General features: G+C 58.9%; 1 protein-coding gene across 1 annotated transcript in view; it reads left to right on the plus strand.

The window, feature by feature from the left end:
• Positions 1-7,164: 7,164 nt before the first annotated feature.
• The window catches only part of VOLCADRAFT_59332 (uncharacterized protein), a gene marked incomplete at both ends in the record, with an annotated part of 11,049 nt that continues 3,802 nt past the window's right edge, over positions 7,165-14,411 (plus strand). The window contains 13 exons of the mRNA XM_002949325.1: positions 7,165-7,607; positions 8,090-8,857; positions 9,075-9,113; positions 9,541-9,694; positions 10,566-10,724; positions 10,897-10,964; positions 11,616-11,758; positions 12,041-12,162; positions 12,377-12,464; positions 12,716-12,866; positions 13,145-13,244; positions 13,743-13,825; positions 14,241-14,398. Of these exons, the coding sequence (XP_002949371.1) occupies positions 7,165-7,607; positions 8,090-8,857; positions 9,075-9,113; positions 9,541-9,694; positions 10,566-10,724; positions 10,897-10,964; positions 11,616-11,758; positions 12,041-12,162; positions 12,377-12,464; positions 12,716-12,866; positions 13,145-13,244; positions 13,743-13,825; positions 14,241-14,398 (2,476 nt within the window). The remainder of the gene's footprint in view (positions 7,608-8,089; positions 8,858-9,074; positions 9,114-9,540; positions 9,695-10,565; positions 10,725-10,896; positions 10,965-11,615; positions 11,759-12,040; positions 12,163-12,376; positions 12,465-12,715; positions 12,867-13,144; positions 13,245-13,742; positions 13,826-14,240; positions 14,399-14,411) is intronic.

Raw genomic sequence — 14,411 nt, forward strand, 5'->3', positions numbered from 1 at the left:
GGGGCCGGGGTGAGGGGCCGGGGTGAGGGGCAGGGTGAACAACAACCGGCGCACCTAAACAACCAAAATGAACAACCCTAAGTTAACAATTGCAGTTAACCAGCTAACAATCCATATAACGCGCCTCCTGCACCTCCTCTCCTTTTCACCCCTTGAACTCACCCACGGAGTACTGGGAAATGCGCCTTCCGATAACGCCGCTTCCTCCTGCGCCTCGGCTCGGCATCGCCATGTACATCAGCCCTCCTCCGCCCTCACCCAGCCCCGAACTGCCGCCTTGATGACCCGTGGACATGGAAGTGAGGGTGGGGATGTTCATCATCCCCATCCCCATCCCCATCATCCCCGCCATATCCTCCCCTCCCAACCCCACCTGCACCCCACCCACACCCACACCCACACCACCCGCCGCAGCTTCCATTGCCGTTGCGGCGGCCGTGTCGAATACGGACACCAGCCGACAGCCTGACAACGACGGCGTGTCCCTACCCACCCCGGGTGCTGCTTCTGCCAGGCCGCTGTACGGAGGCGGTTGTCCGGACGACGGTGGGGGTGCGGGGCCTGACGGGGCGGTTGGGGCTGCTGCGGCCGCCAGCTCCCCTCCAGGGGGTCGCTGGAGTGGGGGGAGGGCGGGGAGGGGTGCGGGGGGTGCGGGGAGTTGGGAAGCAGATGCAGATGTTGGCCTAGGGGGTAGCGGAAGGAGGGGAGTGGGGCCCAAATAGACGGTGGTGAGGCTGCTGCCGCTGCCGCCGCCGCCGCCGCCGCCGCCGCCCGGCGGAACGGCCACGTCTGATGCCTCCATCGCCGCCGCTGGCGTCGCTGCTGCTGCCGCCGCCGCCGCCGCCAGGGAGTTCGTACTGACGGTGCCGGGACCGGATGGTGGTAGTCGCGGTGATGGGGACGGGGGGAGGACTGCAGCTGGGGACGACCTCATCGTGCTGGTGGCGGTGGTGGTGGTGTCCGTGTGGGAGACGAGGGGTGGGGGCCGGGGGCCGGGAGGGGAAGCAGCGGCTGCTGCTGCTGCTGCTGCTGCATGCAGCGCTGACAGAGCGTCGCACAGTTGCTTTTGCAGAGAGCGCATCTGTACGGGCGGGGGTTACGGATGTTGGGGGGTTAGGGTGAGGGCAGGGGAATGGAGGTGCATGGGGGGAAGGGGAATACCCGGGGGGGGCCCAAAAGCGAAGGATACAACTGCCGATATCCGGGGGCAAAGACGAACCCCGAGCGAGTGAAGCTGATGCCAAGGGAAGACTGCTGCGGTAGACGTAAAGAAAGCATACCGAACCAGTCGGCAGTTGTTCGGTGGGGGGAAGGGGGCGGGGAGGGGGGAATCACAGGATGCAAGGAAACAAGGAATGGACTGCTGCCACGGCGGTGGTGGTGGTGTCCAAGAGGTCCGAAACTGCCCCTAGGGAGGGGGGGAGTCCTAAGCGGTGTGATGTCATCGGTCCGTGGTGGGAGGGGAGGACGGGGCGGAGGGGGAGGGCTAGTAGCTACCGGAACGATATGATTTGGGTTTCCATGAGAAGTCTCAGTCACAAACCGAAAGGACCCCTGCAAGTACGGAAAGGTAAGCTTCATGTACGAGTAGGGCCGGTCCGGGCGCACTACCCCGAAGCGAATAAACCCCAGGTGTACAGAACAACCTACGCTTCAGAACCTTCAGTACTCCCCCCCCCTCCCCCCTAAGTACGTAGCTCTGCGCGCAAAACCCGAAGTAACCAGCACTGTCACACCACCATCATGACTCACAACGCCATGCACGCCACCAAGCCGTACAGGATCCACTCCGAACTCCGAATTCCCAAACATAAAACTTAAATTAGTTTTTGAACGTTCCGTTACGCTCTCCTAGCAAAGTACCAGGACACTACCACACGGGGGTAGGACATGGAGGACGTCGCGACATGACGCCATGGACGCGGGGGCCCCCTCCTCCACCACCTTCACCTCCTCCACCCCCTTACCTGTATCTTCAGCTGCTCCTTCTCCGCCGCACTGGCCTTCAGCTGGTGCCGCAGCAGATCTCGCTCGTAAGTCAGCCGGCGGACCTCAAAACCCGCAGCAGTGACCGCAGCGGCGTCGGTAGCTAAGGCGGGGGGGGCGGCGGCGGCGGCGGCCGCCGCGCCATCCGGTGCCATCAGCACGCCCGTAGCCGCCGGAGGAGATATCATCGTACTGTCTGTCGTACCCGCAAACTGTTCTGACTCCGGTTCAGCTGTTACAGCAGCACCATCATCACCACCATCACCAGCAGCACCAGCAGCAGCTTCCTCCGCTGTTGCCGCGGAGGGGGTTGTCGTCCTCAGCGGGGGGGGAGTAGCCAGGTCGCCGGGTGGTGCGGCGGGTGGGCGAGAGGGCGGCTGTTGAGTGTTCATGATGGCGGTGATGGTGCTGGTGGAGCTGCTGCCCCCGATTGGCTCTCCCTCTTCTTCCTCGCTGCCGGGGGCCCGAGGAGTCAGTCGGTTGAGGGGGGGGTGGGGAAAGCGGCGTCAGTCGGGAAGCGCTTCCGGAAATCACCATCCACCGTCCCATCAGGTGGCGGTGGCAGCGGCAGTGGCGGTGGTGTTGGTGGCGGTGTTGGTGGCAGTGGCAGTGGCTGATTATATAGTTTGGTCGACCGATAGAATGACCGAGATAGACAAAGGGTCGGGACGCCGCCGCCAAGCGCACGTCCGGATCGCTTCCGGGACCCGCACTCACCCTCACTGTGAGAGGCCCGCCGCCCGCCGTCCAGGAGGAGGTGTTGGTGGTCCTTGAATCCTGCTCTGCTCACATAACATAACATCGCATCACAAGCGCGTTGCGCTGACTCAGCCACTTGCGCGTCTAAGCACGCACGCACAGAAGCGTGCACGTCCTGTGCTGTTACTTTGCTAACACAAACAGATATACAGATATACACATGCTGCTTACGATGTAGTCTTGCTTGCTTGGGCAGCCGAAATGCCTCCGCCGGCAGCCTCCTTCCCTTTTCCCGCCTCGAACAGATTGCAGCTGAGCAGAGCGCAGACACACCAACGCAGAGAAGAAGATTATTTCTATCTCGGCTTTTTGTCTTTCTGAGGAAGCGAAATGACGCGCGGACAAGTCCGGAACCTGGGAAAAAAACAAAAAATCAGATTTGTGACCCGCGGGTCAGTTGTACCTTCATCCCTCTCAGTGGATGCTGCTGGTGCGGACGATCCATAAAGCAATTCTTGCAGCGGAGTCAGAACGGCAGAACGACAACCCATGAAGACGACGACGCTGTGTACCGTCCTGCAAAAGGCATTCATGGCCTCCATGAACGACCTGAAGGTGAAAACATTTATTTCTAATGTACATATGCAATATGGCGCACGGGAGGGCCTAACAATGACAAAATGGTGGCCGAAAGGGCTGGGCCCTCCTCGTCCCCCGGGAGCTTAGCGACCTCGCACACCGGTGGCATGTCGCCTCCCAGGCATCTTCTCGTTCCCAAATAAACAACAGGATACCTTTCACCGCTAGTGCACTAAGGGACCATTTTCTTGCACTCAGGTGGCAGAGAAAGAGAAAGAAGGCGCGATTCTATTCAGACGGGCGGTTACATGAGGGGTGGTCATGAGCTATAGGCGCTATACCTGCTGCTACAGGCGCCGGTACCGATTTCGGTCCGATGATGCGTGTTGCTGCTTTGCCATCAAGCGCGGCGCCTGCCGCCGCCCCACACAATTGACCAGGTCAGGGTCTTTGAGAATGCGGGCACTTTGATTATTCCAGCTGGCATTAAAATTATCGGGATCGCTAAGAATGCAGAAACGTCGCGTGGCGATTTACATGATGCTTCTTCTGCTCTGCTCTGCTTTGCTCTCCTCATTATCGAGTTCCGCCGTTTATCAGACTACGTCCCATAAACATAAGCATCCTCAGCACAGAGGAGACTTAGATTAGGTTCGTATCGGGAAAGCTTAGCGCCGCGTGCGTCCGCCGTCACCGCGCCAGCCGCCGCATGCTTTGTGCTGGGTGCGGTCGCCCCCTCCCTCGTGGGTGGCTCCTATGTGGCACATCACCCGACCCGCGGTACCCGAACACGCCAGCTGCTTCGATGCCGAACAACTCTAGCCGCGTTGGAAAGAGACTTCGAATCCTCGTAAGGATCTGCACTTGCAATCTGCATTCCCACACCAACAACATTTTGTCGTGCGGGCATCCGAGCCCCGATCCGCTAATGGCACCATAACACAGACAGTATTTCCTTTGCTTACATACTTCTGGCGGCGGCTGGCAGAGGTTAAGGCCTGACTTCTGCTCCCGGAGTGTCCAGGGCCAGATCCGCCTGCCTATTCCTGGAGTGATTGAGGAGAGTTGAAATGGTAGGTGGCCCCCCATCTAGTGGAATGTGTAGGACGTTTAAATATCAACTTTCTAACTGACCATCAACTAAGTTGGGGCGCGGATGATCCGCCAGATTTGGTTATACTGATGGTGAGTTGATGAACCCAACGAATACATTCTGAAGTCGGATGGGTTGAATGGAATAGGGTGCCCCTCTCGCAGGGGAGAGCAGGGAACTGCCTCGGGAAAGGGGGCCGCTGGTGAAGCTATACCACCCTGTAACAACATACATACATCTGCCACGCTGACAGGTGGATGGATACCTTTGTGCCAATTAAGAATGGTGAACACACAATTGGGATGCCGTCAGCAATGTTGAAGCAGATGTAATTTCCAAGACTCGTCCAGCGTGGGCGTCACCGCACGGCAATTTTTTAATGTAATGTAATGTAATGTAATGTAATGTAATGTAATGTAATGTAATGTAATGTGTAATGTAATGTAATGTAATGTGTAATGTAATGTTACAGAGTGGGAAGCTTCTGGGCCGCTTTATCACATTGTCAGTTCTAGATCATTTATCACCTTATAGCACCATCCACCACTACCACACTGTACTTCGCCATACGAACTGTAAGTCCAAGGCGGCGGATCCAGCCTTCGGGGACCCCTCCTCATCCATTCACCCGAACACCCGAAGAGACGGAGGGTTCGGCAATCGCCACCAATCCAGCGTGCGAATCTGGTCCATCAACTGTGACCTCAACTCCACATCTCAGCAGCTAGCCATAATCTCGCGCTCCCGACTAATTCGGGGGTCTCCCCAGGAATCGAACCCAGGACCTTAAACCGCTAATTGCAGTAGTGTCAACCCAGACCAGAATTTTTTTATAACTTGTACAAAAGCTAATAAAGCTAAACCAGCTGCTTCATTGCTTTTTAGATGAAGAAATCAATGTTACATATTGTCGAACATGCTAGCAAGAGGAGGGAAGGGGAAGGGGGAAAAGGCGAGGGGTGAGAAGGGAGAGAAGGAGAAGTGGGAAGGAAGGAGTCTCACAGCCAACTAGTCTCCCAGGATCCCAAACTTTCAGGCTCCAAGATTCTCAGGCTCCCAGGATCCCAAGCACACAGGCCCCCAGTCTCCAAGGCCCTCTGGCCACCAGTCTTCCAGCCTCCCAGTCTCGCCGGCCCCCAGCCCCCAGTCTCCCACTCTCTCAGTCTCCCAGCCACCCAGGCTCTCTGGCTCCTAGCCTCTCGCTCAGGCTCTCCGGCCCTCAGCCCCCAGTCTCCCAAGCTCCCAGTCTCCCAAGCTCCTAGCCACCCAGGGCCTCGGGCTCCAAGGCTCTCCAAGATCGTGCACGAAATTGTCCCACACAACTTTAATGAGAAGTTCAATCCTGCCTGTATGCCACACACACAGGGACCATGCCAGAGCCCAGCCACAACCACTGCCACCACCGAAGGTGTGATGAACAGTGTTGTCACCCAAGTGCAGCAGCAGGTATGCAGTGTACCATAACATGTCATTTTGAACAGATCCTTGGAACAAACAGTGACCCGTGGGGATGACAGCCGCTTGCTGTTGCTCTGCTGCATCGGGAAGCCCAGAGTTGCACAGACTGTTGGGCCATGTGAGGCGAAGTACATCAACATCGTGTTGGAGGGCGGCAAGGCTCAGCGGGTACGTAATGCTACTGGGATCCGACCAGGTCTAAGAATACGAATCACAAGAACCTGTTGTTGCCGTTGTATGTAGAGTGGGCGGAAGACAGTGATCGCATTCTTGCGGGGCGTGACAGCGATTAAGTGTCCAATCAGGGCAATGGCAGAGTACCTGTACGTCCGCTTCACGATGGAGGGCGAGAACTATCCAAACCCATTGTCCTCGTCCTCCTCTTCGTCCCCCTCATCGGCAACCTCACTGCCAGACTCACTGGACAGTTCTGATTATGTATCGCTGTAGCTGTCCGTCGCCGAAGGGCCCACCGACGACCCACGGCACCCGATCGGGCGGTCCTAGCGCCCCTAACCCTGTCGGGTCCCCCGACGGGAGCCCTCCGGGCCCCGTCGGGAGCTCCCGATGGCCGTTTGGCATTTTCCCCGTTTTTCGTCGGGTCCGCCCGAAAGCATTTTTCAAAGCCTGTCGGGATTTTCAGCACAAGTGCCATTCCTGTCGGGACCCGATCGGACTGTCGCACCCTGTTACCACCCGTGCCCGCTCGCGCGTGCCCGCTCGCGCGTGTATGTTGGCCGGTTGCGAGTGTGCGGCCGCGCATGCTACTAGGTGGCCCCGTGTGTGAGCCGCTTGGGGTGCGGCCACCCGGTTTGGTCGTGGGCGGCATGGAGTGCCTGGTTTGGCTGTATTCTTCTGCAGTGTAAGGGCCCTTGGCAGCTGGTCCCCGCTCCCTTTTGTTGCTCTCTCAAAGCACGTTCGTTCTGGTCAAACTTCGGCAGAGCCACGAAAATACAGGTTAAAAGAAACAGGAGCATGGAAACAACACATTATGGCACATAATGAAAGTTAAATTTTATAAAATTTACACATTTTTAGTTCTCCTGAACCTATTGATCGATCCGGATTGAAATTTCACGTCTGAGGGCCTTGTGTTGTGTGGACTCAGAATTTTTCCATTAGCAAGTTTGTAATTCTTAGGGAATGTTACTCATTTGACTCTGATGCCCCTTCTTCTTCATTAAGCTCCTTCCTAGGTCACGTCAGTTCTGTTGCCGCGAAACCGGCCCAACCCGCCGAGCTGCGTTAGTGGGACGAAGGGCTTTTATCAAATCTAACAAAAAGAAGTATCTCATCCCCAAGGGGGGGATAGGATCGCCATCTTTCCAGACCTTGCATTGGTCCTAAAGATGGTTGATGCTGCAAGTCAGGGGTTAAAATGGTGCGGCACGCTATCGGATGCCAGCTGGCTGGGCCCATTCTTATCTCCCTGCTCCTTCGAGACAATGTCGTCCACGCTCCTCCTTGCGACAACGCTCATCTTGTTACTAGCCCAGGGTACCCGATTGGCCGTGATGCAGCAGCTAAGGGTGAAGGGACGAATACGGAGAGGCATTTCGGGCCTTAACGGCTCGTACATAGCAGCTGCGCTCTTTCTGTGCGGCACACACTCAATCCATTTCGCTGTTGGCCTGGCGGTGCTGCGCACTTGGCCGTTTCACATTGCCTACCATGCCTGCTTCGCTCTCTTATGGTGCACCATCGCTACATTTGCAATCTACTCCGGACGGCTAGCTGTCGGCGTCGATTTCCGCATCTCCTCCATCCCTGCGACACTGGTTTACCTTATTAGGTGGGATACTTTTGAAACGTGTGTACGCACGCGGTAGCCTTTAATGTTGCGAGGGAATCCTTTTGCCTGTCGAAGGGGGAAATCCCCGTGCATGTAACCTTGAACTTTTGCGTGTGTATGCGCGTTTGTCTGTCTGTCTGTCTGCACACTCTCGTCGACGTCCACGTACATGTCTAGGTAGAGACTCACCGTTTGCACATGAAGCTGTTTATGGTGCTCAAGCATTTTGGAAAATACGGCTAGACTTGATGGCTTGGTCATGGAAATGCCCGGCTCAGTGCAGGCGTGGTTATTACTATGGGCCACCGATTTATGAATCCAGTCATACACTACTCCGTCTAAGCACTCTTGACAGTGGAAGTCCTAACACAGCGGTGGTCACGGCGGCGGTCCCCGACCTCCCAGCTCCTCATACCCATACCGCCCCGCTGCTCCACTCCACCCCGCCGCCCCCCGCCCACTGCCCCACTCGCTCCCTGCAGCCTCTACTCCTACTTCCAGCTGTACTACGACACCCACGCCATCCCCCTGCCGTACATCAAGGCCTCCATTTGGACCGACATGCTTCAGGTGGTGGTGGCGGCCATCATCAGTTGGTTGGGCACGAGGAGGGTCGCGCGGGAACCTAGGCTCGTGGACCTGCAGGCGCAGTTGGGCCTCAGCCCCACATTGGGCCCAGATGGACGAGGGCCCTACCAGCAGCTGCCCGCAGCGGAAGACGGGGGCCGTGCCGGCAGCGCCACCGCAGGCGGGAAGTCGGCGGAGGCCGGCGGGGGGGACGGTGATGGTGGCGGCGGTGGCGACACCGACAAGAGCACTTGGATCAGCCTGTTTGTGGACGCCTGCGCGTACGTATGGCCCGAGTCGTTCTGGCTGCAGCTGCGCGCCGTGATGTGTCTGCTGCTGCTGGTGGCCATGCGAGCTCTCAACCTTGCCGTACCCATCCTGTACAAGAAGGTTGTGGACCGTATGGCAGAGGGGAGCAGCGGAGGTGGAGCGGCCCAGCCCGATCATGCAGCGGCAGCGCGGGAGGGTCGCGGCCTGGGTCTGGACCTGGGCCTGGGCCGGTTGCTGGAGTCGTGGAGGGCTGCTGGTGGTGGTGGTGGGGGTGGGGGTGGTTGGGAAGCAGGGGGCGCGGATACCCTGAGCTACGGGGCGCTTGTGTGGCCCTGGGTGGTGCTGTACCTGGTGGCGGTGTTCTTCCAGGGCGGTGCCGGGGGCGGCGTGGTGGGCTTCATCAACAACATCAGGTAGGTGGATAGGATGGATGGATGGATGGATGAATGCAGGCAGGCATGTCTGGGTGGGCGGATGGGCGGGTGTATATATGAGCATGTCGACACTCGACCGCGGGATAACCCATGGTCCTCACGTCCCCGTCTCCTGTCCCGCACGCCGTCCAGTCCCCGATCCTCCCCCGGGGCCCCCCCCAGTGAAACTCTGAATGCCGCTCCGAATCCCGCACAGGTCCTTCCTGTGGATCCCCGTGGCCCAGGACTCGTACAGGTGGGTGAGGGGTGAGCAGCAGTAGTGCTGGAGTCGGTGGAGGGATGGTGGGGGATTGGGGGAGTTGGACCCCCAGCGACCTCCCTGTCTTTCAAATCAATTCAATTTTAACTACGTAACTTACGGGTGGGATGGAGGGGTCGCGCCTCTCAGAGACCTGCTCTGCATGCCGCCCTCAACTCTCACGATCCGCACCCAGGGGCCGGGGGCCGGTCGGTTGACCAGTCCGGTGGTTACAAGTGTCCGGTGGTTGGCTGCAGCGATGGCGGTGTAGGTCATCACGCGCCATCACGAGCTCCGCCGATGTCGCTGATACTGTCAAGAGATACGGATACTGACATAGCTTACCGGGCTTACCCGGCCGGCCACTGCGCCTGGCTGGTTATCGTCGCCGTAAACCTCCCCACCCCTTTCCCCGCCGCCGCAGACGCATCAGCATGCGCACTTTTGACCACGTGATGGAGCTCGACCTGACCTTCCACTTGCGCAAGAAGACGGGCGAGGTGACCCGGGTGGTGGACAGGGGCACCAACGCCATGCAGAACGTGTTGTCCACGGTGCTGTTCAACATATTGCCGCAGGTAGGGGATGATAAAGGGCAGGTAGGGAAGTGGGAGGTGATAGGTGGTAGGGGACCTCAGTGGGTCGTCGGGAAGGAGTGCTGTGCGCTCATGACTAGCTTCCGGGTGGCAGGCTGAGGGGGCTTTAAGAGGGGCGGGGCAGAATCCACTGGATGGTACTGGTGGTGCTGTTGGTGGTGATGTGGCTGAATGAACTCGGAAAAGTCCCTCACTGACTACTCACTGACAGAGGTCGGCACTCTCACACACACACACGGGTGGTGGCCATGATGATGATGATGAGGGGGATGAGGGTGAGGTTACCCGGGGAAGGAGGCCACATCACGGATGGGTGGGTGGGGACGGTGGGGACTGCCAGCATGCTCGTCCAGGGTGGCCACCACCATAGGTTGGAAAGCCCCTCTGTGTAACCCATATATACACCCCCCCTACTTCACACACAATCACTTCAGGGAGGCGCCTTTGAGCTGTGAACGGTTGAACACCCGACACAGTCGTCGCCGTCGCGCCTCGCTTGCCGCCCAACCCCTCACCCCCCCCACCCCACCCCATCCCCCATTCCTGACCTGACTTGGACTATCCGTCTACCCCTGGTTTCTGCTTCAATTGTCAAAGGTTCGTCTTACCCCTACCCCTCTACCCCTACCCCTCTACCCCTACCCCTCTACCCCTACCCCTCTACCCCTACCCCTCTACCCCTCTACCCCTACCCCTACCCCTCTACCCCTACCCCTCTACCCCTACCCCTGACCTCACCTCATCTGATCTGACACTGCGCTGTCTTTTCCAGCTGTCCCCACCTCCCAACCATGTGTGTAAGTGTGTATATGTATGTATGTGTGTGCCTCCCGGATGAGCTGCCCACCTCCAGATATTCGACGTGCTTGCGGCCGCCACGTACCTGGCTCAGGCGCTTGAACCCACCATCGCCATCATCGTGTTTGTCACCGTGGGCTCCTACATACCCCTGACCGTCTTCATCACGGAGTGGCGGGCCAAGCTGAGGAGGGAGATGAACCAGACGGACCAGGTAGCGGGGGGAGGAGGCTTACTGGGGGGAAGGAGGGATCGCCGAGTTGTCCTTGAAAACACTAACGGGAACCAAATTCCTGCTCCGGCTGCTCCTGCTCCCGCTGCTGCTGCTGCTGCTGCTGCTGCTGCTGCTGCTCTCACCCCGCTCCACCCCGGGGCCCCATCTGTAGGTGAAGAGCGGGCGGGCCACGGATGCGCTGCTGAACTACGAAACCGTCAAATACTTCTGCAACGAGAAGTACGTGCGGAGGGTTACGGGGGTGGGGGAGCGTGGGAGGGATTTGGGGAGGTGGACGGGAAGGGGGGGAGGGGTTTACGGGGCGGATGCGGATGTACCCAGAAATACCTGCTGTATCCCCGGACTGGAGGGCGCTGGGGGGGCTGAGCGGCTCCCGGGCTCCTGCGGTGGCGGCCGGAGCAGTGGGCCCAGCGGGAAGGGGGGGGGGCAGGGTGAGCCCGCCCTCCAGCCCCTCTCCGCATCGCACCGGACAACATATGACTGACTGCTCTGAGCCCGGAAGCAGAGTCCGCTTCCGGGCCCCGTTCCTCCTCCGCTTTGGCGCCAACCTGAGTGCGCCAACTGCCCCCTCCCGTCAGTTCTACGTCTGGTACACTCTTGCCCTGGCAGCAGCTTCACTCGTTCGTTTCCCCTCCCGTCCTGCCCCCCACTCCCTACACCTACTTCTTTACGGATTGGCTATACTATTCCGCTTTTTTAGTTCTGGCGGCTTAGGTAATTAGTTTTTCCGACATCTTCTTCACTTCGTCATCCCGAGGTCACGGTCGCCACGGACACCTTTCGGTCATTTCTGCGTTTGTTACTCGCTTGCCCTGGCAGCAGCTTCAATAGTGTGTGGCTCGTCTTTCCCCCCACTCCCCTACCCCCCAGGCACGAGTCGCAGCAGTACGCCTCCGCCATTGCTGCCTATCAGTCCGCGGAGTTCAAGTCCATGTCCTCCATCAACATGCTCAACGTGGTGCAGTCCGCCATCATGTTCTGCGGCATTGCCTCGGGACTGCTGGTGTGCGCGGGTAGGAGGGGGTTGTGGCGTGCGCGGGTAGGAGGGGTTGTAGGAGGGCTTAGAGGGTTGGGTTGCATCAGTGCCCCCCCCTCCCCTGGGTGCAAGAGGCGAGGAGGCGGCGGCACGTGGGCGAGGACCTTGCCCCTGGAACTGGTTAGGGGGGCTGGCTGACTGCCGGGCTGAAGCCCCGGCCCATACATACATACATACATACATACATACATACATACATACATACATACATACATACATATATATATACATACATACGTCCTCTATGTCGCATACCCAGGTGGTGTGTCCGCCCACGTGCTGACGGTGGGAGATGCGGTGCTGTTCCTCAGCCTTATGGCCCAGCTGTACGGACCACTCAACTTCTTCGGGTCGTACTATCGTACCATTCAGCAGTACATGGTGAGTGTCGGCGCGCATGTGTGTGTGTGTGGTAGTGTTCTTGGAGGCGGCAACGCCGTACGTCAGTACTGCCACGACCACACCGTGGTACAGAGGCCGCCTCTGTACCTTAGAACTACCGGGGACTGTGTTCACCCCCCTCCCCCTGGCAGCAGCTTCACTCGTTCGTGGTTCGTCGTTCCCCCCTTCTCCCCCCTTCTCCCCCCTCCCTCAGATCGACATGGAGAACCTGATGGAGCTGCTCGAGCGGCGGTCGGTGGTGGAGGAGAGCCCGGCGGCCCGGGAGCTGGTGGTGACTCAGGGTAGGTGGGGGTATTGTACGAAATGAGGGGGGAAGGGGGGGAGGGAGGGGGGGTGGGGGGAGGGAGGAGGGGAGGGAGGGGGGGAGGGAGGGGGGGTGGGAGGGGGTGGGAGGGGGAAGGTGCGTTCAGTGTGTGTGTGTGCGTGTGTGTGTGTGTGTGTGTGTTCTCCCTCGCTCCCTCCGGTTGCCCCTCAACACATTATAATAAACCACATCACATGTTGCCCCGCTCACCCCCGCACGCTCTTCCAGGCGAGCTGGTGTTTGATGACGTGTCTTTCCAGTACGACCGGGGGAATCTGGTGCTGCGCCGCGTGAGCTTCCGGGTGCCCGGGGGGAGGACCGTCGCGTTCGTGGGGGCGACTGGCAGCGGCAAGTCCACCATCACCAGGCTCATATTCAGGTGGGGGGGAGGGGTAAGGGGGGGGATGCCCGTATGTCTTAATGATCTGAGTGTTGCGATGATGGAAATGCCAAGGAGGGTGCACGTGTTCGTATGTATGTATGTCTATGTGTCCTTGGTGGCGCCGTAGAGTGCTGCAGCCGGCCAGGGGTTTCCACCCCTCCGCTGAGCCCTCCCTCCCCCCCGGGGCCATATCGGGGTGAGGGGACTGAGCGGCTGCTCCGTGTACACACATACACATACACACACTTCCCCCCCACCCCCGGGTGCCCCCTCAGGTTCTACGACGTGTCCTCCGGGGCTATCCGTGTGGACGGTCAGGACGTGCGGGAGGTGACCCAGGCCTCGCTGAGGAGGGCGGTGGGCATGGTGCCGCAGGTGGGGGTGAGGGTGGGGGTGGGGGGCCCTCGCCGGGACATACATACACACGTACATACATACGTACATACTTGCATGGGGGAGTAAGCTGAGTTCGTTGCCTTGTGCTCGGCACCCGCCGCCAGCTGCCCGTGTGGTGTGCTGTGGCATGGCGCTGCTAGTGGGCGGTGGGGGGAGAAGGAAGGAAGTCACCGCCACCCCCAACCCCCACAAGCCTGCACGGCACACGGCGGGGCGGGGTGGGGTGGGGGAGTTGTTGACGGCTCGCCGGAGAGTCGCTCTGCATTAGGACCAGGTGAAGTTTATGTGTATGTGTATGTGTATGTATGTCAGAAGTGAAGTCCATCCGCGTCAGACATACGTACATACACTTACACCCACATACATGCATGCATACATACGCATATGTACGCACACATACATACTCCAATTTCCTGCTCAGATTTTAACATCACCCACACCCACCCACACACACACACCCCTTGCTATGCTCCGCAGGACACGGTGCTGTTCAACGACACCATCATGCACAACATCCGGTACGGCAAGTTGTCGGCCACAGATGAAGAGGTGCGCGTGCCGTGAAGTCAGATGTGGGCTCCTGTGGGGCTGTGTGTGTGTGTGTGGTGGGTTGGAGACTTCCGCCCGCCCGCCCTATGTATGTACGTATGTATGTATGTTGTTACAGGGTGGTTAACTTCGCCAGCGGCCCCCTTTCCCGGGGCAGTCCCTGCTCTCCCCTGCTAGAGGGGCACCCTAATCCGTCACCCCATCCGACTTCAGAATGTATTCGTTGGGTTCGGCAACTCACCACCAGCATCCAACCAAATCTAGCGGATCAACGGCGCATCAACTTAGTTCCTGGTTAGCTCGCAAGTTGATTTTATCACGTCCTACATCGTCCATATGATGGGGGGCCACCTCCCATTTCAACACTCCTCAAACACCCGAGGAGCGGGCAGGCGGATTTGAACCCGGGTCGGCCGGGAGCAGAAGTCAGGCCTTAACCTCTGCCAGCCGCCTGACTGTACGTATGTATGTATGTATGTATGTATGTATGCTCGGACTGCATCCATCCATTCCGTCGATGACTTCATCGCCTAGGACTCCCTCGGGGCAGCTTCACACTTTGGGCGGCGGCAGTGTGTTTCCGGGTTTCCCGCATAT

This window comes from Volvox carteri (assembly GCF_000143455.1).
Source record: "Volvox carteri f. nagariensis unplaced genomic scaffold VOLCAscaffold_14, whole genome shotgun sequence".
NCBI classification, from domain to species: domain Eukaryota; kingdom Viridiplantae; phylum Chlorophyta; class Chlorophyceae; order Chlamydomonadales; family Volvocaceae; genus Volvox; species Volvox carteri.